Source organism: Mycena indigotica (assembly GCF_014461135.1).
Source record: "Mycena indigotica strain 171206Taipei chromosome Unknown Mind.scaff0001, whole genome shotgun sequence".
Classification (NCBI taxonomy): domain Eukaryota; kingdom Fungi; phylum Basidiomycota; class Agaricomycetes; order Agaricales; family Mycenaceae; genus Mycena; species Mycena indigotica.
In genome coordinates, this window is record NW_023503000.1 from 2,323,785 (window position 1) to 2,351,173 (window position 27,389).

General features: G+C 49.9%; 11 protein-coding genes across 11 annotated transcripts; 4 read left to right on the forward strand and 7 right to left on the reverse strand.

Annotated features, from left to right (window-relative positions):
• Nucleotides 1-2: 2 nt before the first annotated feature.
• On the reverse strand, nt 3-3,276 carry MIND_00065000 (E3 ubiquitin protein ligase; the record flags this gene model as incomplete). Its single annotated transcript, XM_037357610.1, has 16 exons — nt 3-112; nt 162-231; nt 282-470; nt 520-651; nt 700-849; nt 897-1,025; nt 1,068-1,320; nt 1,367-1,512; nt 1,557-1,736; nt 1,785-1,958; nt 2,010-2,165; nt 2,235-2,444; nt 2,493-2,659; nt 2,714-2,777; nt 2,828-2,971; nt 3,022-3,276. 16 exons carry the CDS (start codon nt 3,274-3,276, stop codon nt 3-5), a joined length of 2,529 nt encoding a protein of 842 aa, XP_037225520.1.
• A 3,861-nt stretch (nt 3,277-7,137) lies between these two features.
• MIND_00065100 (S-adenosyl-L-methionine-dependent methyltransferase) lies at nt 7,138-8,002 on the reverse strand (the record flags this gene model as incomplete). The annotated part of the gene is made up of 2 exons (XM_037357611.1): nt 7,138-7,802; nt 7,858-8,002. The coding sequence occupies 2 exons, from the start codon at nt 8,000-8,002 to the stop codon at nt 7,138-7,140; spliced, it is 810 nt and encodes a 269-aa protein (XP_037225521.1).
• An 80-nt stretch (nt 8,003-8,082) lies between these two features.
• On the forward strand, nt 8,083-9,893 carry MIND_00065200 (Transcriptional factor; the record flags this gene model as incomplete). Its single annotated transcript, XM_037357612.1, has 9 exons — nt 8,083-8,118; nt 8,178-8,313; nt 8,364-8,462; nt 8,514-8,597; nt 8,657-9,209; nt 9,261-9,393; nt 9,445-9,591; nt 9,640-9,820; nt 9,871-9,893. The coding sequence occupies 9 exons, from the start codon at nt 8,083-8,085 to the stop codon at nt 9,891-9,893; spliced, it is 1,392 nt and encodes a 463-aa protein (XP_037225522.1).
• A 114-nt stretch (nt 9,894-10,007) lies between these two features.
• On the reverse strand, nt 10,008-10,764 carry MIND_00065300 (PRA1 family protein; the record flags this gene model as incomplete). Its single annotated transcript, XM_037357613.1, has 6 exons — nt 10,008-10,222; nt 10,272-10,342; nt 10,394-10,436; nt 10,488-10,518; nt 10,571-10,660; nt 10,720-10,764. The coding sequence occupies 6 exons, from the start codon at nt 10,762-10,764 to the stop codon at nt 10,008-10,010; spliced, it is 495 nt and encodes a 164-aa protein (XP_037225523.1).
• Nucleotides 10,765-11,196: 432 nt separating this feature from the next.
• On the reverse strand, nt 11,197-13,596 carry MIND_00065400 (uncharacterized protein; the record flags this gene model as incomplete). Its single annotated transcript, XM_037357614.1, has 8 exons — nt 11,197-11,222; nt 11,268-11,454; nt 11,506-11,655; nt 11,704-12,231; nt 12,282-12,925; nt 12,979-13,107; nt 13,156-13,405; nt 13,459-13,596. 8 exons carry the CDS (start codon nt 13,594-13,596, stop codon nt 11,197-11,199), a joined length of 2,052 nt encoding a protein of 683 aa, XP_037225524.1.
• Nucleotides 13,597-13,696: 100 nt separating this feature from the next.
• MIND_00065500 (uncharacterized protein) lies at nt 13,697-14,548 on the reverse strand (the record flags this gene model as incomplete). The annotated part of the gene is made up of 5 exons (XM_037357615.1): nt 13,697-13,779; nt 13,831-13,837; nt 13,886-13,973; nt 14,022-14,109; nt 14,161-14,548. 5 exons carry the CDS (start codon nt 14,546-14,548, stop codon nt 13,697-13,699), a joined length of 654 nt encoding a protein of 217 aa, XP_037225525.1.
• Nucleotides 14,549-14,726: 178 nt separating this feature from the next.
• Nucleotides 14,727-17,540, reverse strand: MIND_00065600 (uncharacterized protein; the record flags this gene model as incomplete). Its single annotated transcript, XM_037357616.1, has 8 exons — nt 14,727-15,500; nt 15,553-16,068; nt 16,111-16,421; nt 16,477-16,609; nt 16,655-16,855; nt 16,901-17,182; nt 17,234-17,440; nt 17,490-17,540. 8 exons carry the CDS (start codon nt 17,538-17,540, stop codon nt 14,727-14,729), a joined length of 2,475 nt encoding a protein of 824 aa, XP_037225526.1.
• A 250-nt stretch (nt 17,541-17,790) lies between these two features.
• On the forward strand, nt 17,791-19,221 carry MIND_00065700 (Methylthioribose-1-phosphate isomerase; the record flags this gene model as incomplete). Its single annotated transcript, XM_037357617.1, has 6 exons — nt 17,791-18,337; nt 18,378-18,522; nt 18,581-18,681; nt 18,731-18,777; nt 18,830-18,933; nt 18,981-19,221. 6 exons carry the CDS (start codon nt 17,791-17,793, stop codon nt 19,219-19,221), a joined length of 1,185 nt encoding a protein of 394 aa, XP_037225527.1.
• Nucleotides 19,222-19,226: 5 nt separating this feature from the next.
• On the reverse strand, nt 19,227-20,597 carry MIND_00065800 (uncharacterized protein; the record flags this gene model as incomplete). Its single annotated transcript, XM_037357618.1, has 8 exons — nt 19,227-19,310; nt 19,359-19,429; nt 19,475-19,561; nt 19,607-19,726; nt 19,772-19,844; nt 19,894-20,234; nt 20,282-20,380; nt 20,423-20,597. 8 exons carry the CDS (start codon nt 20,595-20,597, stop codon nt 19,227-19,229), a joined length of 1,050 nt encoding a protein of 349 aa, XP_037225528.1.
• Nucleotides 20,598-20,687: 90 nt separating this feature from the next.
• MIND_00065900 (Transcriptional factor) lies at nt 20,688-22,038 on the forward strand (the record flags this gene model as incomplete). Its single annotated transcript, XM_037357619.1, has 8 exons — nt 20,688-20,896; nt 20,939-21,093; nt 21,142-21,183; nt 21,234-21,400; nt 21,448-21,591; nt 21,624-21,759; nt 21,812-21,848; nt 21,906-22,038. 8 exons carry the CDS (start codon nt 20,688-20,690, stop codon nt 22,036-22,038), a joined length of 1,023 nt encoding a protein of 340 aa, XP_037225529.1.
• A 338-nt stretch (nt 22,039-22,376) lies between these two features.
• Nucleotides 22,377-27,349, forward strand: MIND_00066000 (ATP-dependent DNA helicase; the record flags this gene model as incomplete). The annotated part of the gene is made up of 17 exons (XM_037357620.1): nt 22,377-22,493; nt 22,550-22,561; nt 22,606-22,723; nt 22,772-23,058; nt 23,109-23,708; nt 23,751-24,053; nt 24,099-24,207; nt 24,255-24,293; nt 24,342-24,541; nt 24,594-24,654; nt 24,705-25,096; nt 25,152-25,308; nt 25,357-25,483; nt 25,534-26,008; nt 26,061-26,833; nt 26,886-27,101; nt 27,154-27,349. The coding sequence occupies 17 exons, from the start codon at nt 22,377-22,379 to the stop codon at nt 27,347-27,349; spliced, it is 4,182 nt and encodes a 1,393-aa protein (XP_037225530.1).
• Between the last annotated feature and the right edge of the window lie 40 nt (nt 27,350-27,389).

A 27,389-nucleotide genomic window follows, 5' to 3' on the forward strand; every position in this document is an offset into this window, starting at 1 on the left:
GGTTATTGAAGGAAAATCTGGCCGACTTCTTCCTTGGCAAATGGCTGATTGCAAGCAGGACACTTGCGTTGTCGAGTCGACAGTCGTGAATCGATGCACGATTTGCAGAACGCTAAGAGCCAATTAGATCAAAGAGGAACGGATAGTCAGTCACGTCTCACTATGGCCACACTTGGTAATGACGGTGTCCCGGAAACCGATACCTTTGCACGTACTGCATTTTAGAACGCTCTGGAGAGAGACGTCAGGTTCTGCCGTCGATGACCCAGACGAGGACTTACCATAGCTTTCTTCAGTTCATTCTGAAGATCCTCTTCTCGCGCTGAAGTCGAACTGGAACTCAGTTCCCGTACTTTGGTCGCGTGTTTGTCGCTTTCACGCCTTGAAAGTGCGAGCTCTTCTCCTAGCTTGTGCAACTCGGTTCGCTTCTCCGTGAGTTCCTTCTCTCGCTCAGTGAGTAGATTAAAAGACTGAGGGCAGTTAGATGACAGAACGCCAGCTAGAAAAGGTTGCGCTTGCCTCGAGGGCTTTTTTGGTATCGACGTCCCTCAAGCCTTTCAGCTCCCGAATCTCTGTCTTCAAACTAAGGGATTCAAGGTGACTGGATTCAACCACTCGACGAAGCTGGGAGATGTCTTTTTCAAAATTTGCCTGTGATACTCAATTCGCCGATGCGAGGAACTAAAGCAAAGCACATACCAGTTGGTTATTCAGGATCTTGTCCGATTCCTTGTATCGCTCAACAACCTGCAGCTGCTTCTCCAGATTGCGCTTTTGGTTCTTGCGCTCGATCTCCACCGCCTCTTTCTCACGCATGATCGCAAAGAATTTGTTGTCCGACTTGGCTTTCTAACCGAGCATCAGCAGAACATCCACACAGAATACTTTGGACAAACCTCAAGACCACTCTTGGAAAGGCGATCTTCGAGGTCTTTGAGATCGAACACTTTGCTCTTCAGTTGTCGTTCAAGCGCTTCCCATGCAGTTGATAATTGATCGATTTCGCTATACACCGGCGTTTTTTCCTGGAGGGATCAGGATAAAGTGTGATGGCTCTAATGATTTACCTGTTCATGTTGTTCGTTGAGTAGCCGTAGTTTCACGAGCTCTTCTTCTTGTTCTCGGAGTTTTGCGGTCAACAGAGCGATATCCAGGGGTAAATCGCCGAATAACCGCTCATAGTCATCCAATTTAATCGAAGCAGCGGCAAGTTTCTTGAGTGCATCAGCTTCCGCCTGCATATGTTGCACGACATTGGGATGGTCATCTTGGAAGATGGAGAGTGTTTGGTTCACGGCTGCTTCTCGTTGTTCTGCCGCTCTAAACAAGTGTCAACCATGGGCCGTCGAGAAAATTAACCACGCACGCAACCCGGTTCTTCATCTCCTCAACATAAGCAATGCTTTCCAACTGCCCAGAAAAGAAAAACTCCATCAACTCCCTGCTTCCCGCATTGGCTGCTAGCTTGGCTTTGTAACGGCCTAATTGAGACTCAAGCACCTGAATACGCGCCTGGGCATGTTCAATATACTATCACAGGAGTGTTGGGAGCATACCGAACGAGCTTCAGCCAATGCGACAAGCTCCTTGGCGGAAGCTGTTTTGACACTGTCTTTTTGTCTCCGCTCAACGAGTTCGGCTTGTTGTTGGTCGCGCTGATCCCGTAGCCGAGCATTTTCTGCATCCCGTTTGTGCAACATGACCTTCAATTCTTCGGCTGTTTGATTTGCAGTAGTCTATTTCTTCGTCAATTCAATTGGTTGCTTAGTTAGATTGCTGCGCACCTTCGCCGCCTCTAACCATTTTGAGTGCCCCTCATGTACTTCTTGCAGCTCGTTTGTTAGTCTGCGAACTTCTTGCTGGGTCTCGGAAAGTGCGTGGGTTAGATATGCGGTATGTTCCATGAGAACTTTGTAATGAGGAGATTCTGTGACGAGTTCTGGTGGAGGCACCTTGGACTAAAAACATGAAAAGTAAGTAGTAGACGTGTGAGGGAATGAATCACAGACGTTCAACACAAGTTGCGAGTTTGCGGATGTGAGGGCGGCGATTTCGTCTCTGAGCTTTGCGATTTCTTTCTCTCGTAGCTCTACGAGAAATAGCTGGTTCTCGTGCTCGGGAGAAGAGGTATGACCATTCGCAGCATGCTGTGACGAGGCTGAAGGCTGGTCGCAAATTAGAGGGAGAAGATATCAGAATTGTCAAGCCTCTTACTAATTAACCAGACCACTCACTGCAGGAGAGGACGGCTTTTTCTGCTCCTCCACACCTTCACCCACATGCTCCTTTTCCAACCGCGCCTTCTGTATCACAATGGTTTTGCTGCGAAGTCGGTCTACTGCTGTCTCTGCTGCTTGAAGTTGCTCATGGTAGCGGAGTTTCAAAGCTTCTGATTCACGAAGTTTGCCGGCCATCACTTGCATCTCAGAACGCAGGGCAGCACACTTTTTTAGATTAAGTGACAATAGAGCAAGGTGGGAATGACCACGTACCTCAGTTTGTGCTTGTTGGCACTTGAGGTATGCATCACCACCAGATGACGGGGTAAGGTTGGCAACTCTGGACACGATATTGCGCGTGACGGCCATGTTATCTTGCAAAGCTGATACCAATTCCGGCGCGTCGTCTTCTGAAATCCTTGACGAAATATCGAAAATATCTATGTCAAGGGTCACATATAGCTTGGAAGACAAGGAAGGAACAGAGAACGAACCACGACTCAATGGCGTATTCGCCACATCTTCAGATTTGGCAACAAGACGGATAGTCTCAAGAAGCTTTCAACGCGTTAGGAATCGCTATAGGAGATTGGGGGATGTATAAGCACCTGTGACCAGCAAGCCGCCATAGCAGCCAAGCCCGCTTCACAGGCAGTCTTACGTCTTTCTAGGGCTGCGAGGTGGTCCTGACTACGATCGTATTCGCGTGAATAATGCCTCATTCGACGGAATATTGCTTCCTTGCGGAAGAGCTGGGGTATTGTTAAGAGGGTGGCAACGGATTACACAGCGCGTAGCTTACCTCAAGATTGTCTAGGTCGGATGGCTCTTCGAGGTCGGGGGTGGACCCATTGACATACGGAGTGCCATTCGGACCTGACAGAATGCGTTTTTTGGAGACAGACGCGTCTGGTTCGTGAGTGTGTGGCCGCTTTTTGCTGGACTCCATGGCTGAAGAGGTCAAGAGATGATGTGTGACACGTCCGTTACAGGGTTGGTATCCTAAGCCAAACTCGTTCCTCCAGCTCGATGATTTCACAGTCCGCTGAGCTCCCATCCCCAATCTGGGTCTCCACGCAAGTAAAATCCATTGGCTGGGGCTTTTTGTCAGCGAGACAGGCTCTTGGTAAGAACACCTCGGCCACTGACCTTGTTCAGAACCGTCATGGGTTGATCTTTTTCTCATGTTAGCTCAAACGCGAAGCATTATAGAAGACTTACGCCAAACCGCCGTGTTGTAGACTATTCCCTGGGCAGCAGTCGCCAGAAATGCCCTTACCGTGCTTATATCTGGGAGACTATCTTTCCCATTCTGCGCTACGACGACCAAATACGAATTTCCTGAGTCTGGCAAGCCCTCCCCTTGACCACTTCCCATTGGAATGAATGCTTGGTTCGTGAAAGGGTGCCGCTCCAGGACACTCAGGACGGTCATGCCGTCTTGAGAAATATCCTTCAAGGGATTGCAACGATATACCGACAAGCCCGCAGTTGCATTCACGTCGATTGGATACGAAGAAGCGAGAAGTGAAAGTTTGTGGAACTTGCTTGCAGTACCCTGGTTTGCCGGGGTGATTTTAGTTCCCTTAGGGGCTGCTGCGTGGTCGCCGTACGCTTGCACAACTTGACCGAACGGAGCAAAAGCTTCAGGAGTCAAAGGCAATACTGGTACAACCAAACCCGCCGTTTTCTGTTCGACAATCAGCGGTGCATGGTCACTTGGAAATTGTTCTGGCTCTGTTGCTGTTGACGGTAGTCCTTTCGTCCCAATAACACGAACTCTCTTGATTCCGCCGTCGGGATGAATTGTAATCTTGATATGCGTGAAGAGCTTCCCATCGACATTCTCCAGCTGGAAGTAATGCTGTCGATGAGGGCCAAGCTTAGTACGAGGCAGAATGAGTGACCACTCCTCAGTCTCTCCTTTACTAGTCGACCAATCTATGTTCCCCGGGCCTTCACCGACAAGGGCGTGAATCTCGCAGCTTTCGGGAAAATTCCCTTACGAACGTCAATGGAATGAATTCTGTATTGAGAATTACCTTTGAAGTGAGCCGTGTCTATCTCAACTTGTTCAAGTGCGCCAGGAGCTCCTCTTTGTGCCCCATAGGGTGAGTTCCCCAAAACGAATAGCCCCAACAAACACTCACAGCTTTATTATAGCCCAGTCCTTGTGCCCTTTTTGTCTGGACCGTTTCGTCTCCCATCCATCTCCCATATCTTTTCCACGACCAGGCAGAATAAGGTTGGACCCGACCCCAAAATGCTGATCAGACGTAAATTCGACGCGTCCACCAGCAAATACATGAGCAAGATCAAATGCTTCATAGGCGTTGTCAGGGTGAACAGGGTTCACCTGTCCGTATACTCGAAAACGAGCCTGACGGTCATAAGAAGGTGGTCTTGCTGCAAATGCTACCAGACGTACAATGCCTCCATCTGGATACATGTTGAGCTTGACGAAATTGACTCCATCGGTGGGCGGTATGCGGAATAGATGGCGAGAATTTGGGCCCAAAGGGACTTTGGGGAGGACTTGCAACCACTTCCATACCGTGAATCCACCTAATAGATCTGTGGATAAGACGGAGACTTACTCTCGGATCATTATTTACGGGTTCCTCCGTGGCCAGGCCGGAGAGCACGCTAACAGAAACCTCTGGAGCCTCGTTGCCTTATCTCAATATCAGCAATGTGTCCTCTTGGCTATGGGGTTTGGTTACTGACCATTAAAATGGGATGTATCGATGTCGAAACCCGACACACAGCCCGATGTGCCCAACCTGATAATGCACCTGCAAGAGATTAGAAAAATCTAGCACAGATTGAGTCAGCGTACCAGTCGTAGGCAGGATTATGGCGTCGGCTCTCCCAGCCGCTGTAAAGAGCACCATTAGGACCAAATTGGCCCTTCAAACTAGGTGCCGGCTGCGACAATTGACTAAGAGACTTGTGTGCGCTAGTTATATATCTATACCTCGACCAGAAGAAGATGGAAAGCCTCGGCAAAGAATTGATCGGAGACAGAGACCACACGACCGCCCAAAGCAACACTCGAAAGCTCTTTTATTTGACTTAGCACAAGCGCCACGCTGGGTAATACCAAGGAACAGACCAGTGACGGAGGAAAACTGTTGCGTGAACTCTTCGAGGGGGATCTTTTCGAAAGACATCGATGGCAGACAACAACGAGGTTATGTACAAAGTGATCGGGATCATATACGATATCAGCGTGTTAATTTTTGCAGAAAGTAAGTAAGTAATGCTAGCGAATGAAGAAGCTACAGTAGTTCGAATTGGTCATTATTAATGCTCCGCATTAGACTAGAAAAATAAGATCAAGTTAAAAAGGTATTATTGGTCTAAGTAATATCGAAAGCAGACCTTCATGCCCTCTCCAAGCAGCTGGATGAATCGGGTTTTGTCAGGTCCGTCCATGTCGTGAAATAGATGAAGGTCGACGTCTACGCGATCTAAGCGCGCTATTCCTCGAACCCGAGCTCGCCAGCGGGATTCGATCATATCCAAAAGCAGCCCATTTGGGCAGGTCCAGCACCCTTTACCCAAATGAAGTGCTCGAAGCGAAGGGAGAAGGTGGTTGGTAGCGTCAGAGGCATCAGGCGGTAGAGTAAGCATTTGAACCAGCTGCGGTGTTACAGGGGGTTCCCAAGTCCAATCCCGGTTGTCATGCATGACGAGATTAGAGATCGTTGGAAGATTTTGTAGGCATTCCAAGAATTGGGAGGGTGATATTCCAGTGTCGTGAAGTTCTAGGCGTGTCAGAACACACTGCGAACGTGATAAACACGAGAGGAACGAGTCCTGTGGCCATAGGGCAGGCTGATCGAAAGCATCCTGAACATGCAACATAAAGCTTTCGAGCGCAGGGAAGACGGCAAGATCGAGGAGGGAGGCTAGTTCTCCCGCGGGAATATGGAGCTCGAGGGACGTAAGGGAAGGTAGAGTAGTAGGCAAGACTGGAAGCGGTCCTTGTTGGGGGTCAACCACCAGATGACAGCTTTCTAATAAGGGGCAAGCTTGCATAATCGAGAGGCAAGTGCTGACTGAGGGGATAAATCCCAGGTCCAAGCGAGTCAATTGGGTCCATGGAATGGCGACAGTACTGTTGGGAGCGACGTTCAAGTCACTCAAACGCGAGACGGAGAAGCTGGACAATCTCGGTGCGCCTTCAAGCATTTTAAGTAAATCTTGCATAATTTCTTCGTTTCGTGTCAGTCGCCAGCAAGTGGTTAGATGGAATGTTTCGAGCCAAGGTGCAGAAAGAGTGCCGATAGGTTGTAGTGACCGACCGTACGTGGGGTTAGCGACATCAAGGCGTACATCACGCCAGCGATTGAGATGACGGATGAACAGAGCCAACATTTCATCAGCAAGCTCCTGATTCCCTTCAGCTTCGTTCATCTGGCTTAATGAAAGACGCAAGGGAAGACTACCCGTCCTTGCCAGCCAGTTGGTGGCGGTGGAAAGGGGCGGTCGTGCTACACCTCCGCGGACAACGACAGACATCGTTGTCCATAGATGCGGAAATGTGAGGGCTACTGTTCTCCAAGCCTTGCACACAGATAGCAAAGGGAGTGCAGTTGTTGAAGATGATGTGGGTATTATATCCTCGTATGAGGGGAGACACCATAGAAAAATTTCTTCCCAGATCTCCCGAGGCACACGACCCGCCAAGTAAGAGTAATGGCTGAGGTCCTTGCGACGGGCTCTTCGACGGATGCTTTGAGGGTAGGTGTTGCTTCGAGGCCGCGAAAAATCGGCGGCTCGGACGACTGACGCCATGGATGGCAAGAAGAAGGGGATATGAAAGCACAGGAGTTTAGGGCGGACCCATTTATGTGCTCCCCTAAGTCAGACCAAGATCCTCGATCATCCGAAATGGAGCCATCAATGCTCTTCAATGCTCCAGGACAACTGTCCTATTCTTGTTCCATGGGTCGGTCCAAATCGTAGAGTTGAGGTGAGAAACAGTGCGGAAGATAGTTTGCACTTGCTCAGCCTGGTCGTGGCCAACCTCAACCGCCACTACAGCACTCGGACTGAGAAAGCCATCGGTCGATATCAGTCGCGCAATAGCATGATAGAAATCGAGCCCTTCCGGTCCGCCAAACAAAGCTGTCGGGTCTTCGTAGTCGCGGACGGAGTTAGGGAGACTGAGATATTCTTGCCACGAGATATAGGGTGGATTGGATGTGACTACATCAAACGGTGGGGCAAGGCCAAGATGTGGCTGAGGGAAAAGAGGATCGAGGAAGGACGCCTGAATAGCTTGGAAGGTATTGCCGCGTCTTTCGGATTCAGTGACAGCGGCATTCTCTTGTGCAAGTTGAACGGCCGTCGGAGAGTGGTCAATACCGAAGGCCGTGATGGTACCAGCGGGAAGCAAGGCGCACAGTAATAAAGGGATGCAACCTGACCCAGTGCCCAGATCCAAAACTTTTTTTGCCGAGTTTGTTTTTTGTAAAAGCTCGGCTAGTCGTATTGTCCAATGTTCAGTTTCAGGGCGTGGGATAAGGGTGGGTGGCTTCGTTTTCAGGATCAATGACCCAAACGGTTGTGTTTCTGTGGCAAAATGCGAGTTGACGCGAGAAACCTCGGAGTAGAGCTGGAAACATACCAAGAATATATTGGAGAGGTTCCCCGACCACTCGACGCGCAAGCATCTCCTCTAACGGCTGCTTTTGACTTGCTGCTTTCATCCATTTTAGTTCAAGAGCAGCTTGACGCCTACCAAGCCTGGCGACCAGTTGGGAGAACGTCATACCGTGTGTGACTGTGGATGTCACACGGCTCTTCGGTCCTTCCTTCAGTGCTTTAACCTAGTTCCGCCTGTTGTAGCAATATGGCTGCGGCGCGACCTTCGTCGTTTCCCATCCAGGTAGCATATTTCCGCTCTCGATCTTTATTTTTATACTCAGGTGAACATAATTTATCCAGAGCGTCGTTGAAGATGGGCCAGAAGAGCTTTCACAGACAGTACCTGGACGTACGAGGGGGCGTGATGGACCCAAGAAGAAAAAAGCCAGTCGTGCCTGTGTGCATTGTCAAAAGGCTCATCTTACATGCGACGACTGTATGATTTGGGTTCATCCAGTTCGATATAACCCATTTACTTCTATTCAGCTCGTCCATGTCAACGTTGTGTGAAGCGCGGTATGGCAGACAGCTGCACTGAAGGACATCGCAAAAAAGCAAAATATCTGCTTAACGATGAAGAACTCGGTTCGCAGCATCTCTTGCTCAGAGTGATTTTATTTCCTAACATTTATGCAGCCCAAACCAAGGGCTTCCGCGAGAAATCGTCCGTTCCAGAGACCAACCTTGAACCTTTACCTCCGCCTCCATTACCTTCTGCCCGTGAGCATATGAATACGGTCATGTGTTTCGGTGGGTCTGTAACGCTCACGGCCAAGTAGAACAACCTCCCTTTGACCCAAGCGAGGGAGTTTTCGACACTGTTCCCTTCGACCCCACCTTTCCCTTTGGCTCTGAAGCTGCCAATCTCGAATACTCTATTCTCTCCGCTATTCTCGGTAACCCGAGTCCCCCTGATTCCACGAGCACCCCTTCGGCAGCACCTTATGCCTCTTGGACGTCAGAAGACTCTATGGACATGGCTGCATCACGCAACTTCTCTGAACAATCGCTAGCCGTCCAACCGTCTGACACAACAATGGCCTCGCCAACCACCACCTTCCTCTCATATCCATATCCACAACCACCCGAGCCAGCGCCAGCCCAATATCCTTCGCAGTTCCAGCAACCGCAAGAATTGCACCCGCTTCAACCGCGATTCCCACTCGACGGTCGGCCGCGCTCACCGCCATTCTCCGACAAGTCTCCTCGAGCAATGGTTGCGGCTTCCTTTAATCAAGGAGGTTCTCAGTTGCAGAACATCAATGACCGTGTTACCATGCCCTACGACTATACTGAAGGTTACCACTTTCTCATGAAACATCTTCCCAGCAAGTAAGTATACGATCTTTTATCTCCACTCTTATATTCTCATCCCTTGGCAAGGTTCGAGAAGAATGACATTCTCCGCATCGTGCGCGCATTGGCGATATTTCGGCCCTCTCTTATCGCTCTCCAAATGCCGCTCTCTTTCGACGACGAGGTCTTCGTAGAAAAATGTTTTCAGAGGATGCTGCTTGTGGGTCCAATTTCCTTCTCTGGCTGAAAACGTAATACAAATTGGATCCAGGAACTTGATAAACTAATTTCCTTCAGCGGCACGCCCACTGTGGTCTGGCGCAGAACGGGCGAAATTTGTCTGGCGGCACCTGAATTTTGCATGCTGACGGAATGGTCGGTGGAAGAGCTAGTGGGTCGGAAAAAATACATCTACGAGGTGTGTCGTGCTTTCGCTTGCTTTAGCTAATAATAATAATGAATGAAGCTTTTTGAAAACCAATCCGTGGTCGAATACTGGGAGAACTTTGCGTCACATGCCTTTGAGAACACGACACAGTCTGTCTACTCGCATTGTGTGCTGCTGAAACCAACCGGTGCACCAGTGCCTTGTACGTTCTGTTTCTCGATACGGCGCGACCTATTCGATCTCCCCAGCGTAGTGATTGGTGAGCCACAGCAAAAAGTCCCAATTTGGTATATTCCTGACCAGAAACAGGACAATGGCTTCCCCTCCTGTAGTTTATTCATATTATCCTGCTATCGCATCCTCATTGTATTGCTTTCATCAATCTGTACTAGGCAAAAAGTATATAAAACAGACATCCTCTAGTGTCCCGATTAGGCTACAAATTATTAGACTTGGCCTTCCACCGCTGCATACTCGCTCTCGACGCCAGGCTCAATCATACACGCGTGGCCGATGATTATTATTCCCGACGCTCCGACGACCCAGAAGACCGTGCCGAGCGGACCGGAGAAGAAGAGCAAGGGGATTCCAACGCAGAACAACACAGTGTACAGCGACTTTTGGGTGACAACGTAGTCTCCAACTTGCGTCGGTTCTGGGGCTACAGCAAGACATGAGACCACGCCTAGGGAGTAGGAAGGATGTCGCACCGAATTTATTGATCAGGGCGAAGCCTCCAACAAGGAATATGAGTGCGAAGAAGAGCCAGAGGTTGGTCAACCTGAAGACGCGTCAGTGTCAAGTCCTTTTAAATTGCTGTGGGAGAGCGTACAAGGCGTAGACTGCGAGAATTGCGACGATAAGGCCATAGTTGCCTGCACCAATCGTTGTGGGTATGCTGCGCAAAAGCTACGTGTCGGACATACCAGAAAAGTATCGCGTGTTGTAGGAGATTCGCTGCAGGTAAAATGAGCATCAGGAACTCTAAATCGACTCCATGGAGACGTACTGAGACGGCCGTGTTCATGTCGGCGGGGCGGGAGATGCGTTGGACATCGAAGAATTCGGTCGGGGAGCGGAGGGCTGAGAGTTTTGCTTCCTGTTAGCAAACAAATGGTGAGCTGGGCCTATGGGCTGGCGGCGAGGTGTTGTTTTTACTCTGAAGTTGCGGACGGTATCGGTAACACGAAGAAAGGCTTCCATAATGGGTGCAGGGAGGGCGTAGGGTGAGGAAAGAAAGAGTTGATGTGACGCCTCATTATAACCGTGTCCCAAACCTCCATTGCCGCTGCGACGCGCAGTCTTTAACCGCAGCCCACAATGATTCGCCGCAACCCGACTCTCATAAACATGACCGATTTTGATGTTCAGGACGTTCGTGATATGCTCGCCAAACAAAAGGCAGACGCGTCGCTCTTGTCCAAAATGAAGCAGATGGCGGAGAATTCCTCAATGCAAGCAGCAGATATGGAAATGCTCAACCAACTCAAAACAAAATTCGTCGACATAGGCAAAGATGTACAGTCGAGAAGTATGTCTGTGAATGCCATAACTTGGACCCATATTTATCAGACTATCCAGATGTCGATGGACCGAGTAATAGGCAATAAGACGACAACAAGTGTACACTACAGCTCATCCTCTGAAACTCTTGCGGTAACCTTGACAAAGAATCAGCAGACAGTCATTTGGCGAGGGCCTCATACCATCTAAATCTCTGGCGTCACACAATATTGCGAGGTCGGGCCGCTGTAGATTCATAGACACAGTCCGGAGACTGTCCCAGAGGGCCGTATTTGTCACTCCACCGCTAGCATCCATCGAAGATGCCACACCGTCACTTTCCTGTAAACCCAATGCGTCCAGAATATGATGAGCGGCATCGTCAAACCGCTGTAAAGCGGAATCAGCAACACATAACACCACAAGCCAAGTTTTGCCTACTCGAAGATTGATGCAGGAAATCCCCAGGTTGAACCTAGCGCGAATGTAAAGTGGGTTGAGCTCAAGAGCGCGGTTGTAATATTCCAACGCTTCTTCCGCTCGACCACTGTTGGCCATAGTCGCTCCAACCCGGTTGTACAATAACCAGTCCTGCAGTGATTTGAGTATTACCCATCAAATAAACTACCACAAACATACATCTGGCCGAACAGCCAACGCCGTCCGGAAACAGTCCTGAGCTTTTTCATAGTCCTGGCAAGCTCTTGTTAGTGGCTGGAGAACTGGAAGGCGAGAATAGCTTGCTTCATTGCTGTTCAGCAGAACTGCCAGTGCTATTTGGATATCAGCATCAATCTCTCCAGATGTATCGCTCCGCGCCATCGCTATGAGGCACTGGATGAGGTTCCCAAAACGCTCTTGCATTGGTGCATCCGCTCGTTCTGTGGTATTTGCCCTGAATTGCTGAACTGCGTCTCGATATCTATCATTCCGGTCCACCCATTGTCGAATGGCTGCTGCGGTTTCCGTGCGATCGCCGTTGTTGGTATGCGAGACGGCAAGAGCAAGCCAAGAGGGAAGGTGAGTCGGGTCCAGGTCCACAGCTCGTTGGAGGGCTTGTAGTGCTTGGTGTTCGCGCTCGTTTGCTTGTTGCTTCACTCCGAGGTCATACCAGGCAGATGCATCATTCATGTTGCGTTGGACAACGGCTTCGAGCTCGAGAACGCTCTAAAAGTCCTGTCAAATACGGACGACCGGTTCAAATAAAACCTCTCTACTTCAAGAAACGCCTCTCTTCCATGGTGGGCGAGATGATGCCGGGTTGTTGCAGATGAAGAGAGGTAAGGATTGTTGGGTTGGAATCGATATCGGTCTACCGGCACGATACCAGCATTCGTTGCCTCAAAGTTATCCCAATCTTGCTGCAGATGTTCCCATTCATTTTGTTGTGACGTAGAAGCTTGCTTGGCTCGGGCCGCATTCGCTTCTGCCCAATAGTACTGATATTCGATGTTTTCCTGGCGAAAATATGCCTCGTTTGGATCTTCTTCCTCCACTTTCAAACCCTCCACAGGCCGTTGTTGCTGTTCTAGTTGCTGATATCTGAATGGCATCGAGCTTGATGGGTCGACGACGGGTAGATTCACTGCCCGACCTTTGCCCTTGACATCGATAGATGTTTGCCCGGTATTCTTGACCATATCATTTCCCTCGACAACAATGTCGCGGTCTCGTAATCCACGCATGAGACCCATGAACTCGCTATTCTTGAATTTGGGATTTGCGACTTCGCCCACAGTTTCCAATAATATTCCAGCAGTTCTCGCCAACTCATCTGCATCCTGAGTGATTTGTTTCATGTCTTGAACTTGCGGCGCCTCCTGTAACATTGCGGCATCAAACTCGCGATCCCAGATTATCTCTACCAAGAGGAATGAGCTGTAGGAAGTATGAAACCAATATGTTGGCACGCACGATCATGCTGGGTAGAAGGTTGCGAGTGCGACACTGGTTGCATGGCCATTGCGGAGTTAAACATTGGCATGGGGTACTGCGAAAACCTCGGACCCCATTGCTGCTGTTGTTGTGGCTGCTGCTGCCCACCTGGAGTTGAGTCAGAGTCACACCATAGCAGACGTTCAACGCTCTAACCCCGGGACTGAAGCATTGTTGTGGGTGTTGCGATTTCGCGTGGCGTGTTGATTTGGGGGGTTACCGTCAGCATGAAGTCAGACGCCCATGCTGCTGGAGCGTGGGCCTGAGACTGTTGTGGAAGCGAAGCATGGAGAGCAGACAAGTCAAACGCGTTGGGGTGCGTTAGTTGCGTTGGTAGTTGTGGACCAAAGAATCGTGCGGCATCTTGTGCTATATCGGACTGAACGGATTGCTGAGTTCTGAAGGTCTACAATGTGGTTTGAGAAAGAGATGAACTGAGCGTGCAAGTGGTTCAATGACTTCTCGTGAAGAGCCAGCCCGGTTTGCTGCGAAATGGTCCTGCTGAATGCCTCTGTCTTGATCGAAACGTTTCGAAAGTCCTTGGAGTGGATTGGAAGGCCCACAGTCGGCATTGTTCACGAGGAGAGGAAGAGCCATGACGGAGGAAGGAAGAAATAATACACCCGGCTATACAAATTCACATGCGGTACTACAGGTCGATATTACGTGCTTTACATTTGTCCAAAAACTCGGCAACCTACTCCGCCTTGGGTTCTTCAGCAACCCCTTGCATCATCTGGTCTCGTACTGCACGGCACTCAGCGCCGCCGTCAGAGCGCACTGGGTTAACAGAAAAATTAAAACAGGCTTAAGAATTGACCAATGACCCACTATGTCTCTACACAAATAAATGAGCAACAGTCAGACAAAAAGAGTAAACACCCACATTGAGAGCATCCAGTCGACTAAACGTTTTCTTACACCCCACGCAGACGTTGGTTTGTGTTTTTGCCGTATGAAGCGCCTGGTGCCGTCTCAAAACATAATGAGACATTGCTTGAATCACTGCCGAACAAGCTTACTTGCAGTCGTGCTGGCGAGCAAAGCCTTTCTTGCAGTTCGGCCACTCGCATATATAGGGACGCTCTTCCGTATGCGAACGAAGATGACCTCGAATTACTGGTGAGTGGAAACTATCCAGGTGGTGAAAGACTAACACACCTCTGAGGTTGAAACGACGCGTGAAGGTGCTCCCACAACCCGGGACTGGACAGATGAAATGTGCTTCGTTGCGTCTTCTACTAGCACTAGCTAACTGGGTGGCTGATGTTGTGACCTGCTGCTTCTCGACCTGAAGTATACGAGGAAGACTGAGGGCGCCATTCACGGAAGGGTAGTGGTTGAGTCCAGGACCGCCAGGCAGAAGAGCGTCAGCGCCGGGTGATGCAGGGGGTCCATGTTGGGTGCTTTGGTAAAGTTCTGCAGCGGTTGGGTGGTAGTATTGGGATGGTGGTGGCTCAGCGGCTGTAGATGGGCCGGCATCAGGGCCGAATGGATGGGTGGCGGGCGAGGTTTCAGGAGGGAAGCTCATGGCAACGTAGGTAGTCATAACGGAGAAGGTGGGCGATCTCGAGCAGCTGTGAAAGTCAAAAGGAAGCGGGGGGCTGTGGCATCTGATGCCGGCTGCCAATCATGATGGCAGTGTTGCTGTGCAAGTCTACTCGCTTACATACATAGACTTCACAATAATTAGGAAATTAAGACTACAAGTACAGCTGTGCTCATGATTATTCGAAGATATGTGCGTCCAGCAACCTCCTTCGTTGGATTAATTCGTTCTCCGTAATAGCAAGTCCACCAGCTCGTGTTCGCTGACCAGCAGCGGTATCCGTTTCACTTGTCCCACGGCCGTGTCCATTCTCTATAGGCGAAGGTGACCTCCTTCCATTTAACGATGAAGGCGGAGATCTTCTTCGGGGCACAAAAGTGATTCCACTGTCGTCCGTTTCCGTCTCTGATGTTACAGCGCGCTCTGCTTTCTTCGCTGGGCTTTCTCCTCGTCGGCGACTAATCGGTAATACGGTCTTGGAACTGTATCGTTCAAAAGCACCATCGATCCATTCCGCTAACTCTTCAATGACTTGTGTCGCTTCAGACATCAATGCCACCATTTGCAGGTACCCATGCGACCACTCGGACCAAATGACAAGCTGGACCCAGTCTTCTTCGGTTTGTCGAGCGAGTCGGTCTCGCTCTCGCTTTAAAGCACCGAGATCGACAGGTGCCTCGTTTGCGCTCATCCGCAAACTCTCTCCAAATCTAGCACTCTTTCCGGAGACTGCAAGGTCCAGTTCAGCCTTGCGCGCTCGTTTCGCCTCTCTGACTCGTCCTGCAAAAATCAGGGTGTCGTCCACTAATGGATCTTTCTCTCCACATTGCATTAATATTGGAGGAAATTGCGCCAACAGTTTGCTGGGTGCCAAGATAGGTGATAAATGATAGTCGGTCGCAAAATCGGGGTTGCGGTATGGCCCGATGTAGAGGATAGCCATAGCGCGCATCTGCAAGGACCAGTTTCAGGGACGTTTATTATGATAGGAGATAAAGACAGACCATGCTAGGCGTTATAATTCGGTCTTGGAAATATCCAGTTCGAGAGGTCATCGTCAGTCTGGTCCCAATAGGCTCTTTCTGGCCAAACTGTTGTGTCGCTTTGGAGTCGGCTTGCTGAACGGCCATCGACAACTCTTCTTGTTGCTTGACGAGAGCCGAATTACTTCGCGGAAGAACAGTCTTAGGATGCGACGAATCCTTGTAGACATATCGTACTCGTGCCTGGATGGGGCGTTCTTCTTCACGATACTGGTCGTAGTCCTGATCTTCAGAGTCCGAGTCGGTGTCTACGTCCGTCGGCGAATCGTTCTGCCGCGGTTCAAGAAAAGTGCTGCGACGACTGCTAGGTGTCCTCAGAGCACTGGATGAACGACGTTTCTTAGGTTCTTTACTCGACTCTTCTGCCTTCTCCCCAGCAGCCGTTAGTCCGCGGATGGTATCTTTCCAGCTGGTCTGCCTTTTCAAAGGTTTACGCCGACGAGTGGGTCGCTTGTCGCCAACCATACTGAGGGGACTCTGTTGTTGACAGTTAGTCCAAGTATGTCAGTGTAGACGAACACTAACGATATGGTTCAGATGATCCTTCTGGGCTGCAAGCTCTTTGATACCTGGAAGACTGCCAGATGATTCTTCCGTCCGAAGAACTCGCAGATGATCAGGCGTCATCCAGGAAGTAAAGTTGAAATCCAGCGCTGGATAGTTGAAAACGAGGGCAATAGGTTGAGGCAAAGGAGGAGAAACGCGATTGTCAGAACTTTCGTTGTGCTCGATGATCTTCAACACGACGTTAACTGCGATGTTGGCCCCCGCTGAGTCACCGGATATCAGGATGTTCAGTTTCTTGCCAGACATTCCAATCAGAGTACCAGCTGCAACGATAGTTCATCTTCTCCTGCATTCGCGAACAAATAAACTTGAACGCACTTGATTCAACCAGCAACTTGTATGTTTCGAATGCTTCGTCGATAGCGAATGGGTAAGGGTATTCGGGGGCTTTCCCATAATCTATAGCTAACACTGGTTTTCCCGTCGAGATTGCCCACATTCGTAGACGTTCCTACATCCTATATTAGTCGAGGAAGAAAATCCAAATTATGCTGACCTCGTGATGCTCTGGAGACATCGCTACAAAGCCTCCGCCAGGGAAATCGAGAATCAGGTCGGTAGCTTTGCCAAGTTGTTTCTCAGGGAGGGCAAAGAAAAGATATGCAGTGATGGGTCGTTCGTAAGTGGACGAGGATGGTCGGGAAAATAGGATTTTGCGACGAATGGTAACGGATGGTAGGTGAGTAAGTGCACGAATCTTAAGATCGAGTTAGCAACCAAAAGTGCAGGGAAGACGATCAACGTGCGTATGGGTTGCTCGTTTTCTCCCAACAGACTCGAAGAAGCTCTGTAGTTGGGATAGCGCGGTAACGTCGAAGCTGTATGATCGAGTTAAGATCTTGTTAACTAAAGCTATATTTTTACGAACCTTCTCATCTGCCTCGTTCGGATAAAGAATGTAATAGACGGAGAATAGAATTGAAGCCAAGTCGCGTAGCCACTTGGTGCGGATAGACAAAGCCGTAGAGAATCCAGCATCGAGACCGGTGTTGATCCATGTTGCTCGGTAGTAGGAAGACGAATACTATTTATCAAATGGATTAGATCAATATTATCAACTCTGGGTCTGACGCACCAACCGAGCCAGAGGCTCCGGAGACTGGAGTTTGAGAAGTTTGTCGAAATTCCTGATGATATAAACCCCAGTGAGGGTGCTGGCAATGAGCTGCCACGGAGAGAATCGTGAGAGCTTGCGATTGAGTGGGCGCAGATAGAGAAATGGGAGGCCGCGCTTGTTGCCGCTCACGATCCGCCATAGCCAGAATAAGATGACAAGGAAGACCTGGTCATATTATTTGAGTATCATTCAGAGTGAGAAATAGACGAATGACCTGTGTCCGCTTCCAAGAAGGAGATGGGCGACCAACTAGATGATCCAGCATAACGACAAGTCAAGAACAATTAACTTCCAAGGCGAAAGTTGGTGGTCCGTCGCCGTAGCTAGTTATCAGTCGATGCGGCCAAGTCGCCAGAGCGCTGCGCAGCTGGATATGTGAGGGTCGCGAGGTGCCTCGTCTGTTCGTGGTGGTTTAGAGTAGCAAGAAGCAGGTGATTGTTGAGAGAAAGATATCGTAATCACATGATGGCAGCCTGGGAATCACCTGCCAAATTTGGACTTCTCTCATTTTTGCTATGGCTCCAACTGCTCTTGTGTCTATCTTGACCGATCCACTCAGGATCGTGAACCAACTATTACTTCCTCATACAACCGAATACGTTCAAATCGACACAATCGAGCAAGCTCATGAGGCAATACGCTCGATGAAGATTCGGGGAGCCCCCGCCATAGCATCGCTGGCAGCACTTGCTTTCGCCGCTCATATTTCTCGCGGTACTGATGCGTCTGCGTCCTTTACATCTTCACCCGATGCAGTAAGAGCGGAAGTAGAGTCCATCTTGGCTTTTCTTTATACTGCGCGACCAACTGCTGTGAATCTGGGTGCGGCAACTCGTCGGTTGACTGCAACCCTCAATGCTTCACATGCCTCTGGGAAAGATGCGCGAACAATTTGTGAAGATCTTGTGGCAGAAGCTCACAAGGTTGCGGATGAAGATGTTGGCCGAAACAAAGCAATGGCCAAGTGGGGTGGAGATTGGCTTTTGGGGCGGCACGGAGGGGAGAATAACCTCAATGTGCTGACCGTCTGCAACACAGGATCTCTCGCTACTTCGGTACGACGTGAATAATTTGTCAGGCTGCCTCGTTGACTCTTTTACAGGGATATGGCAGGGCACCATATATGTCCATGTCCTGGGCTTATCTGTAGTAGGAACGGCCCTTGGCCTTATCACCTACCTCCATGAAACACAAAAGCTAGGAATGGCATATTATACGCAGACTGCACCATACCATCAAGGATCTCGGTTAGTCCACATGATGTTTTTCTCTCTCTTTCGTAGCTTCAACCTGATTTGCCTTCAGCCTTACCGCGCTGGAACTTCAAACCCTTGAAATCCCTTCCACAATGATCTGCGACACAATGGTGGGCTCTCTGTTCCAACATTACAAGATCCATGCTGTCGGTTAGTCTGGCACTCGATTGGACCTTTTCTTGCCTATAACAAGACACAGCTGTTGGAGCAGATCGGATTGCGAAAAACGGCGACACAGCCAACAAGGTCAGGCTTGATAGTTACGAGGATTCACGACTAATTCAACTGTCCATACCAGATCGGCACTTATAATGCGGCCGTCCTTGCAGCACGCCATAACATCCCCTTCATTGTCGTTGCACCTATCAGTACTGTTGATCTTAGTCTCGCGGACGGCTCAGGGTAAATCTCATCAGTGGTTTCCATGTATGAATGGCTGGACTTCCTAGCAGGATACCCATTGAGCAACGCCCTCCGATAGAGGCTTGTCTTGTCCGTGGCGCCATCTATCCTGCAGATGCAAACTCGAGCCAGGCAACAGTCATGATTACTCCGCCTGGTTTGACTGGCATTTACAACCCCTCTTTCGATGTAACTCCAGCAGAGTTGATAACTGCGATCGTGACTGAGAAGGGCGTCGCAACAAGGCAGCCGGGAGAATTGACATTTGACCTATCCACTGTGGTATAGGTCTTCTATAGTGCGAATGCAGTCACAAACACTCGTGCGTGGTCGTTGGGACGAGATTCGATTGCCTTTGGTCGCCGTAAAATATAGGACTGTTTATTTCCATTAGAAGAAGAAAACAACACCATTCAAGTTTCAACCTCTGGACGCGATCTCGGTGATGCAAATGCTATGGCAAAGCTCGGGGTTGTAAATCCACACCAAAGTCGACCTGCAGCCATTTTCAGAAACGAGATGCCAAGCAACGGTGAGCGACCTTTCTCTTGGCCTTCCTCATCTTTCTCCGTGGTTAGTACAATGACTCCAGCGCTTGGATCTGGATTAGACGCATTCCTACTGGGTACTGTAGTCGAATAAGCACTGGACGAAGAAATGGTGCATGTCATACCCCAGAAATCGTGTACCAACACACGCTCAATAATTGCATGAACGTCGGGGTCTGAATGATCGCTCAAAGCAGCGCCGAAATGGCGGGCCAGGCTCGTTTTGATTATATACTCCCCCGTTCCTGAAGACTTTTTAGCCCACGAATATTTGAACTGGTTGCATTAACCTGAGACACTACAAGCCATCCTGACCCCTCCTTCACGAGTCTGCGCCCAGCAACCTGCTCCAAATACTGCTGCCTATCGCATGTAGTAAGCTCAGTGGCGTGAAATAAATGCCCAGTCGTACCTCACCGATTCTGCCGGAGTACTTGAGAAGGATCCCGCCACTTGACACACCGCTTGCAATTTCGCCGGAGATCTCGTTCCAGGCTATAGCCCCCACCGTATCTTGCATTGCGTGATCTGGGTTGCTCATGGTTTCAAGACGATCCTTCCAAATCTTCCATTGCTTTCTAGCGCGAGGAGTCACCATGGATTCTTCCTCAACTATAAGATGTGTCGCCGACTGACGAGCAAAAGCATGAGCGCCAACTGAAACCAAAGTTATAGGTGGGATGCGGCCGACGGGGTCCGGCTTTCGTGAACGTTCAAGAATAAGTCGAGAAACAGTGATTGGATTCTTTACAGCTGGACATGAATGTTCACAAGCATGGTTCGAATTGTAGATCACCGACCAGACACAGCACCAACACTTCCGAAGTCGCCAGTAAGGCCATCCATTATGGCAGCATCACATTCAACAGTCCCATCTATAGTCAGATTCGAGCCAGAGCCTGCCACTTTTGAGTTGAGTCAACAGAGAGTTCATGGCCAACCAGCATTAAGGACAGTGGAATCTTCCAAGAATGCGATAGCTGTTTCAACGGCGTCGAGAGCAGACAAGGAGTTCGCCGCGCTGTCACACGCCCCGAGAAGAGCGGCTTTAACCTCTGGTTCGGAGCCTACACTGTGTATTCCAGCACCACCATGAACAACCCGGATTATCAGCATCGATGTTGCAGTTCAAGTACTAGTAAAGTCACGGTCACGTCACCACTCGTGACCTGGGTCACAAACGCGTTCTTGTAGTGACCCTCAGTAATGGAAGAAGAAACGAAAGCCTCCCATCTATCTGTCGTTGTCGATATATCCCCTTCAAACTGGGACTTGTCTGCTCGTGGAGCTCCCCACAACACGTACCCATTGACGCTGGCCTCGTTCTTATCCCAGCTGCTCGCTTTCTTAAACGCTCACATTGCTTGCCGAGATGAGAATACGCTGGCTGTGTTTGGTGCTTTCCCCAAGAAAAGGTGGGAATACTGGGGTCATTTATATGTATATTGACTACCCAGTGTCATGTTATATGCCTCAACAGAATCTGCTTCAGATTGGGTGTCAACAGATTCAACTGGCAATGCCTACCCGCCCTTTAATGCATTGGACTCGATGGTCGTGCAAAGAATATCAGCAGAGCTCCAACTAATAGAGAATTCTATGGAGGAGGAAGGTGCGCCGCGTCAACCACTCAGAAGCTCACGTTCACCTTTCTCGCAAGCACCATCATCATTGGTCGGTGCTCTCACTAAGGCTCTATGTTGTAAGCCCGATTCGACGAGGACGTTTCGGATAATTTTCACTGGTGTCCAGACGTCAACAGGATTTCCCTTCCCCCAAACCCAAACTCCAAGGCCCAGGCAAATGGTTTTCACCCTGGTGTACTTCCAGATCCCAGAATTCTCATACTTTCGGTTTCGCCCGATCTTTCCACGTCATATATTCCGATAATGAACTCGATATTCTCAGCACAAAAACTGGTATGTAGCCTTGCTTCATACGACATCAAGTTTATTTGCATGCTCAGAAAACGACCATCGACGTGTGCCAAGTTTATGGCCACGACAGCGTTTTCTTGCAACAAGCGGCACATCTCACGGGCGGGTCATACATCTTCCTTGAGCGACGGGATGCGTTACTGCAATACCTAATGGCGAGCCTTCTTCGTGCAGTAGTGGCGGAACTCACTTAGCATTCTGGCAGATGTCCTTTCTCCCGCCACCCTCCATCCGAAAAACGCTTTCTGTGCCAACGCAAGAGCAAGTGGATTTTCGTGCAGCGTGCTTCTGCCATAAGAAGATCGTGGATATAGGCTTTGTTTGTTCGGTCTGCCTTTCAAGTGCGTGTCACTCTAAAGCGAATGCTACTCATGGAGCGAGAGAAACGTATAGTATATTGTCAACCGTTGCCTGTTTGCACGACGTGCAGGTGGGTATTTTCGGGTATCGATGGGTTTGAGGAAGTTACTGATGGGCGACGGCGTAGGACGAAATTCCCCATGAAAACGTTGACTCGGCTGAACGCTGCTCGACCACTGCTGGGAAATAAAGGAGGAAGCTCGGGTGCAGTGACTAATAACGGGAGCGGAGGAAATAAGGCGACGAACTTGGGGCGGTGACAGGCTAGAGCGACTGGCGATGAATCAGGTGGTTTGGAGAGCGGGTTGGATGGATGATCACGGCAATGGGTGGCACGTTGTTGTTGACGACGTTAGCTGTCACGACAGCCAGGAGATCATGTTAGACGATGTGTGACCTGGGCCAGAGGCATTTGGCGGGAGCAGCAGAAAAAAGGGAGCAGGGTCGAGAGGGTATTGGGTAGGGTCGTGGTTGGAAAGCAAAATGATAGATGTCGTAGTAGAATTCGATGGAATGACAATGAAGAGCGGCCCAACCGGTGCCTAGCACATCGTCCAAGCCGTCGTGTTCCCACGGCCTTTCCCTTCCCCCCGCCGCCATGCAGGCCAGCTACCCACCCTACAACGAAGACAGCGACATGGAGGTCGACCCTCTTGGCGACAACGAGTACTTGCCCGTCACTGGCCATGGCAATGACGACCTTGACATACATTCGGTGAGCAATACCCGTCCTCCCTCACCAACCCCTGCTTATTCTCCCCTCCTTCCAAGCCGAACGACTCTGTGAGCTACTTGTCAACGTTCCTTTGTCCGCTGACATCGTCTAGGGCTATGAAGACCAGGGTGAAGATGAGGCTGACGATGACTTTGACGCTACGTATGGCGCCAACAAGAAGCGCTCACACAAAAAGAAACGTCTTTCGTCCGCCGCTCCCCGCTCAAAACGTAGGCCCTCTGCTCCATTGTCGCTCTCCAACCGCTGACCACCGTCAGCTCCAACCCACAACTCTGACTCAGACTCTGATTATGGGAGCTCAAAGAAGAAGAAAAAGTCTAGAGCATTTCACGACGAGGTTCGAGTGTCCAGTCGAGGTGTTACTGCTCCAAATTATATCGACGATGTTCCTGGTTTCGAACATTTTGACGACGATGACGAGGCGCCAGTCCCTCCCGGCCCACTCATCTCCGCCCCCACCGACGACGAAATCGAATTTGTGCTGAACCATTGTCGCGAAGATGGTCATGAAAGCGACTCTCAAGACCTGTGGTTTGAAAACATTGTTTGTCTTCTACTATTTGCGACAAACACTCAAATGCTGACATCTTATAGCGATACCACATCAAATGGAAAGGTTTTTCACATATGCACAATACCGACGAGACATACGAGTTCTTGAAGAACTACAAAGGCTTCAAACGGGTGGACAACTACATCAAATCATACAAGCAGTGGCACGCACGCGTTTCGGATCCGAATATCTCTCCAGAAGACCGAGAGGCCTTGCAAATCGATCGCGACCGTCAAATTGAGGAGTTGGATGTTTATCGAGTGGTCGAGAAAATCATCACTCAACGCCCCTCTCACACTTCTGGGAACGAGGTCGATTATTTCTGCAAATGGTCGGGGCTCAACTACGATAACTGCACATGGGAGCCTTCAGGGGACCTGGGTCCAGCTAACGAGGGCGCAATTGAAGCATACCGGGAGCGTAAGCGGCAAGCACGGTATCCGTACAAAAGCTCCACCTGGCCACGAAATGCACGACCCCATTTCCAGAAAATCCACAAAGACCCGGACTACATCGCTGAGACGGGGAATGAGCTGAAAGACTTCCAGCTTACCGGACTTAATTGGCTGGCTTATTTGTGGAGTAAGGGAGAAAACGGTATTCTGGCGGATGAAATGGGTCTAGGAAAGGCAAGTGACTTTGTGCAATGTCGAGGGCCATAACTTACTCATAACATCATCTAGACTGTTCAGACTGTCTCTTTCTTGTCATACCTGTTTCATCAAATGGAGCAGTACGGACCTTTCTTGGTCATCGTGCCACTCTCGACGATTACCGCCTGGCAATCGCAGTTCGCTTCTTGGGCTCCAGACATCAATGTCATCACCTACATCGGGACCTCCCACGCTCGCGCAGTCATCCGCGAGTTTGAATTTGGCAAGCCCAAGAAGAACAAGATGAACGTACTCCTCACCACCTACGAGCTGGTGTTGCGTGATGCGAAAGAGCTGTGCGAGATCAAGTGGCAAGCGCTTGCGGTGGATGAGGTACACAAACCATTCAGCTCGACTCTACGGATTAATGTCTTTTAGGCACATCGGCTTAAGAATTCTGAAAGCCAGCTGTATGAAGCTCTTCGATCTTTCTCTGCGCAATCGAAACTCTTGATTACTGGCACTCCTCTACAAAATAACGTCAAAGGTAATCCATATTCAAAAAACTTTGAAGCGAGATTGACGCTTTTGTAGAACTTCTTGCACTGATGCACTTCCTGATGCCTGAGAAATGTTGGTCTTTTTTTTTGTTTCAATCACCTCATCTCACTTCTTGTTTAGTCGCTCTTACCAACGAGTTCGACCTGAATGACGCCGACCATGAGACCAAGATCAAGGAGCTTCACCAACAACTCGAGGAGCTGATGCTACGGCGGTTGAAGAAAGATGTTCTCACCTCCCTGCCAACCAAGAGTGAACGTATCTTGCGAGTTGAAATGAGCGCCCTTCAAACTCACTTCTATAAGAATATCTTGACCAAGGTGATATCATTCAGTATTTTCCAGTGTCGCTAACTCACCTTGTTTGTTCAAGAATTTCCAAGCCCTAGTCAAAAGTGCCAACGGAAATAATAACATCAGTCTGCTCAACATCGGTATGTTCTGTTCCCATTGGACATGTTACCGGGGGTTGACTTGGCATTAGCGATGGAGCTAAAGAAGGCGGCTAACCATCCCTATCTGTTCGATGGTGCCGAAAACCGCGTCAACAACAACGAAGAGACACTCAAAGGTCTGGTCATGAGCAGCGGCAAGATGGTGTTGCTAGACAAGTTGCTTGCCCGCTTGAAACAGGATGGACATCGTGTCCTCATCTTCAGCCAAATGGTTCGAATGCTCGACATTCTCAGCGACTACATGAGCCTGCGAGGCTATATTCACCAACGACTTGATGGCATGGTTGCATCTGATGCCAGGAAGAAGTCGATTGCGCATTTCAATGCGCCCAACTCGCCGGACTTCGCCTTCCTCCTATCCACGCGTGCCGGTGGGCTTGGTATCAACCTTGAAACTGCGGACACTGTCATCATTTTTGATGTACGTCGTTGACTCGTTGTGAGGGCGGCTATGCCTAAAACTGATGACGCTCTAGAGCGACTGGAATCCACAGAACGACCTCCAGGCGATGGCACGCGCGCACCGCATTGGTCAAAAGTCTCACGTCAACGTCTACCGGTTCGTCAGCAAGGACACCATGGAGGAGGATGTACTAGAGCGAGCAAAGAAGAAAATGGTGTTGGAGTATGCTAGTACGTGCTGGGAGCTCGTCGCCGAGGCTTTTCGTTAACAGCATCTAGTCATCAACCAGATGGACACCTCACAAGCTCATCTCAGCTCCAAAGCCTCCACAAAAGACCCTTCCAAACCCGACAACCTCAGCAAGGACGAGCTGACTGCCGTCCTCAAATACGGAGCTCAGAAAATGTTTGCCCTTTCAAGGCGTCCTATTACTCCAGTTTATTCACAATGCCTAGGTTCGACAAAGACGACTCTCAACAAAGCCAAAAGCTCGACGAGATGGATCTTGACGACATTCTCAACCGTGCCGAGGACCATGAGACAATGGCTGTGAACGGCGATGGTGGGACCTCTCTGGGTGGCGAAGGATTTTTGGCGCAGTTTGCTGGTGTTACGGACATCAAGAACGACATGAGCTGGGAAGACATTATTCCGCTTGACCAGCGGCAAAAAATGGAGGAAGACGAGGAGCGCAAAGCCGACGAGCTGGCCTCGGGCGATTCGCGTAAGCGGTCTCATGCTCAAGTCTCCTATGAAGGCATGGATGTCGATCAACCCAGCGGCTCATCAGCGCCCAAAAAAACCAAGGCACCGGCTGCGATGCGGAAGTCGGCAAGCCAAAAGTCGATGGAGTTGAAGGAGAGAGATGTCCGGGTTTTGATCCGAAGTCTGCAACGATGGGGAGACATTCGTCAGCGATACGACGTTATCGTGCGTGGGCTAATCTATTCTGACTGAATGACAACTCACCTTGCGAGTATAGGTTACCGAGTCGAAACTGCAGGACAAGAATAGGGGGATGATCATGGATGTTGCGGACGATATTCTCGACGTTTGCAACAAAGCCATTCGAGAGCACGAGGATCAGAAGCGCAACCGTTCCACCACTGGAGAGCCTCTAACCAACGCTCAGAAGAGCAAAGCTGTTTTGGTCACATGCAGAAATGTCGCAAACATCAACGCAGAAACCGTCGTCTCCAGACATCGCGACCTTCGTATTCTCTACAGCGTTTTGGCGGAGTGCGAGGATCCTTACAAATGGACCATACCTATTGACAATATTCGACCTACTCTAAACTGGTCTGGCCGATGGGGACCCCAAGACGACTCGATGCTGCTTGTTGGAGCTTTCCTATATGGGTTTGGTAACTGGGAAGCCATGGCCAAGGACACCAAGCTTGGGCTGGAGGGCAAATTCTTCCTTGAGGAGGGCAAGAAGGGCGAAGACTCAGCAAACAAACCTATTCCCAATGCCATCCACTTGGTACGGCGTGGCGACTTCCTACTGGGTCTTTTGCGAGAACACGACGAGAAGCTCCGTTCATACGAATCTTCTCTCCGCACCAAGAGTAACAACAACAAACATTCCGCGTCCCCGCCTCCGATGGCCTCCACATCTTCTGGCTCTGGTTATGGGTCAAATATGAAACGGCGAGCTGAGAGTGAGGCGGTTGCGTCTGTTGATGACCCAAGCTCCCGGAAACGCAAGCGACGACCAACTCCAACATTCACTGATTCGGAATCCTCTGACGAATGGTAAGTTTGAGATCCCGATCCTTTTTTTTTTGACACTGAGACAATCTGCTAGTCCATCGATGGACGAGGCCTCAACGAAAGAGGAGCTACGGCCTGTGAAGAAACAGCTGAAGCAGCTGAAACTTTCTGGGGAGGACATGCCTCGGGACGATAAAGTTGCGATCCTCAAGGACTCGTTGGCGGCCATTGGTCGTCGAATAGAAGTGGTGCTTAACGCCAAAGCACAAGCTGGAGAGGATCGTGAACGCTGGCGGCGGCATTTATGGACGTGAGTAACTGTCTCTTCCTGTTTTTAGTGCAAAACTAAGTGTTTTGACTAGATTCGTCACGTTGTTCTGGCCGAAGAAAGTCAAAGCCTCCAAGCTGGAAGAGATACACGCGAAGATGGTGGTCAAGCTAAGCTCAGACACACCAAAAAACGGGACAGAGAGCTCTTCGAAGAAGGCGAGGTTAAGTGGACCAAATGGATCAACATCGTCGCATTCACCCAAGACCAATGGAAAGTCGCATCGGTGACCTCAGGGACATACCTCACTTCGTTTATAATTGATCGTCT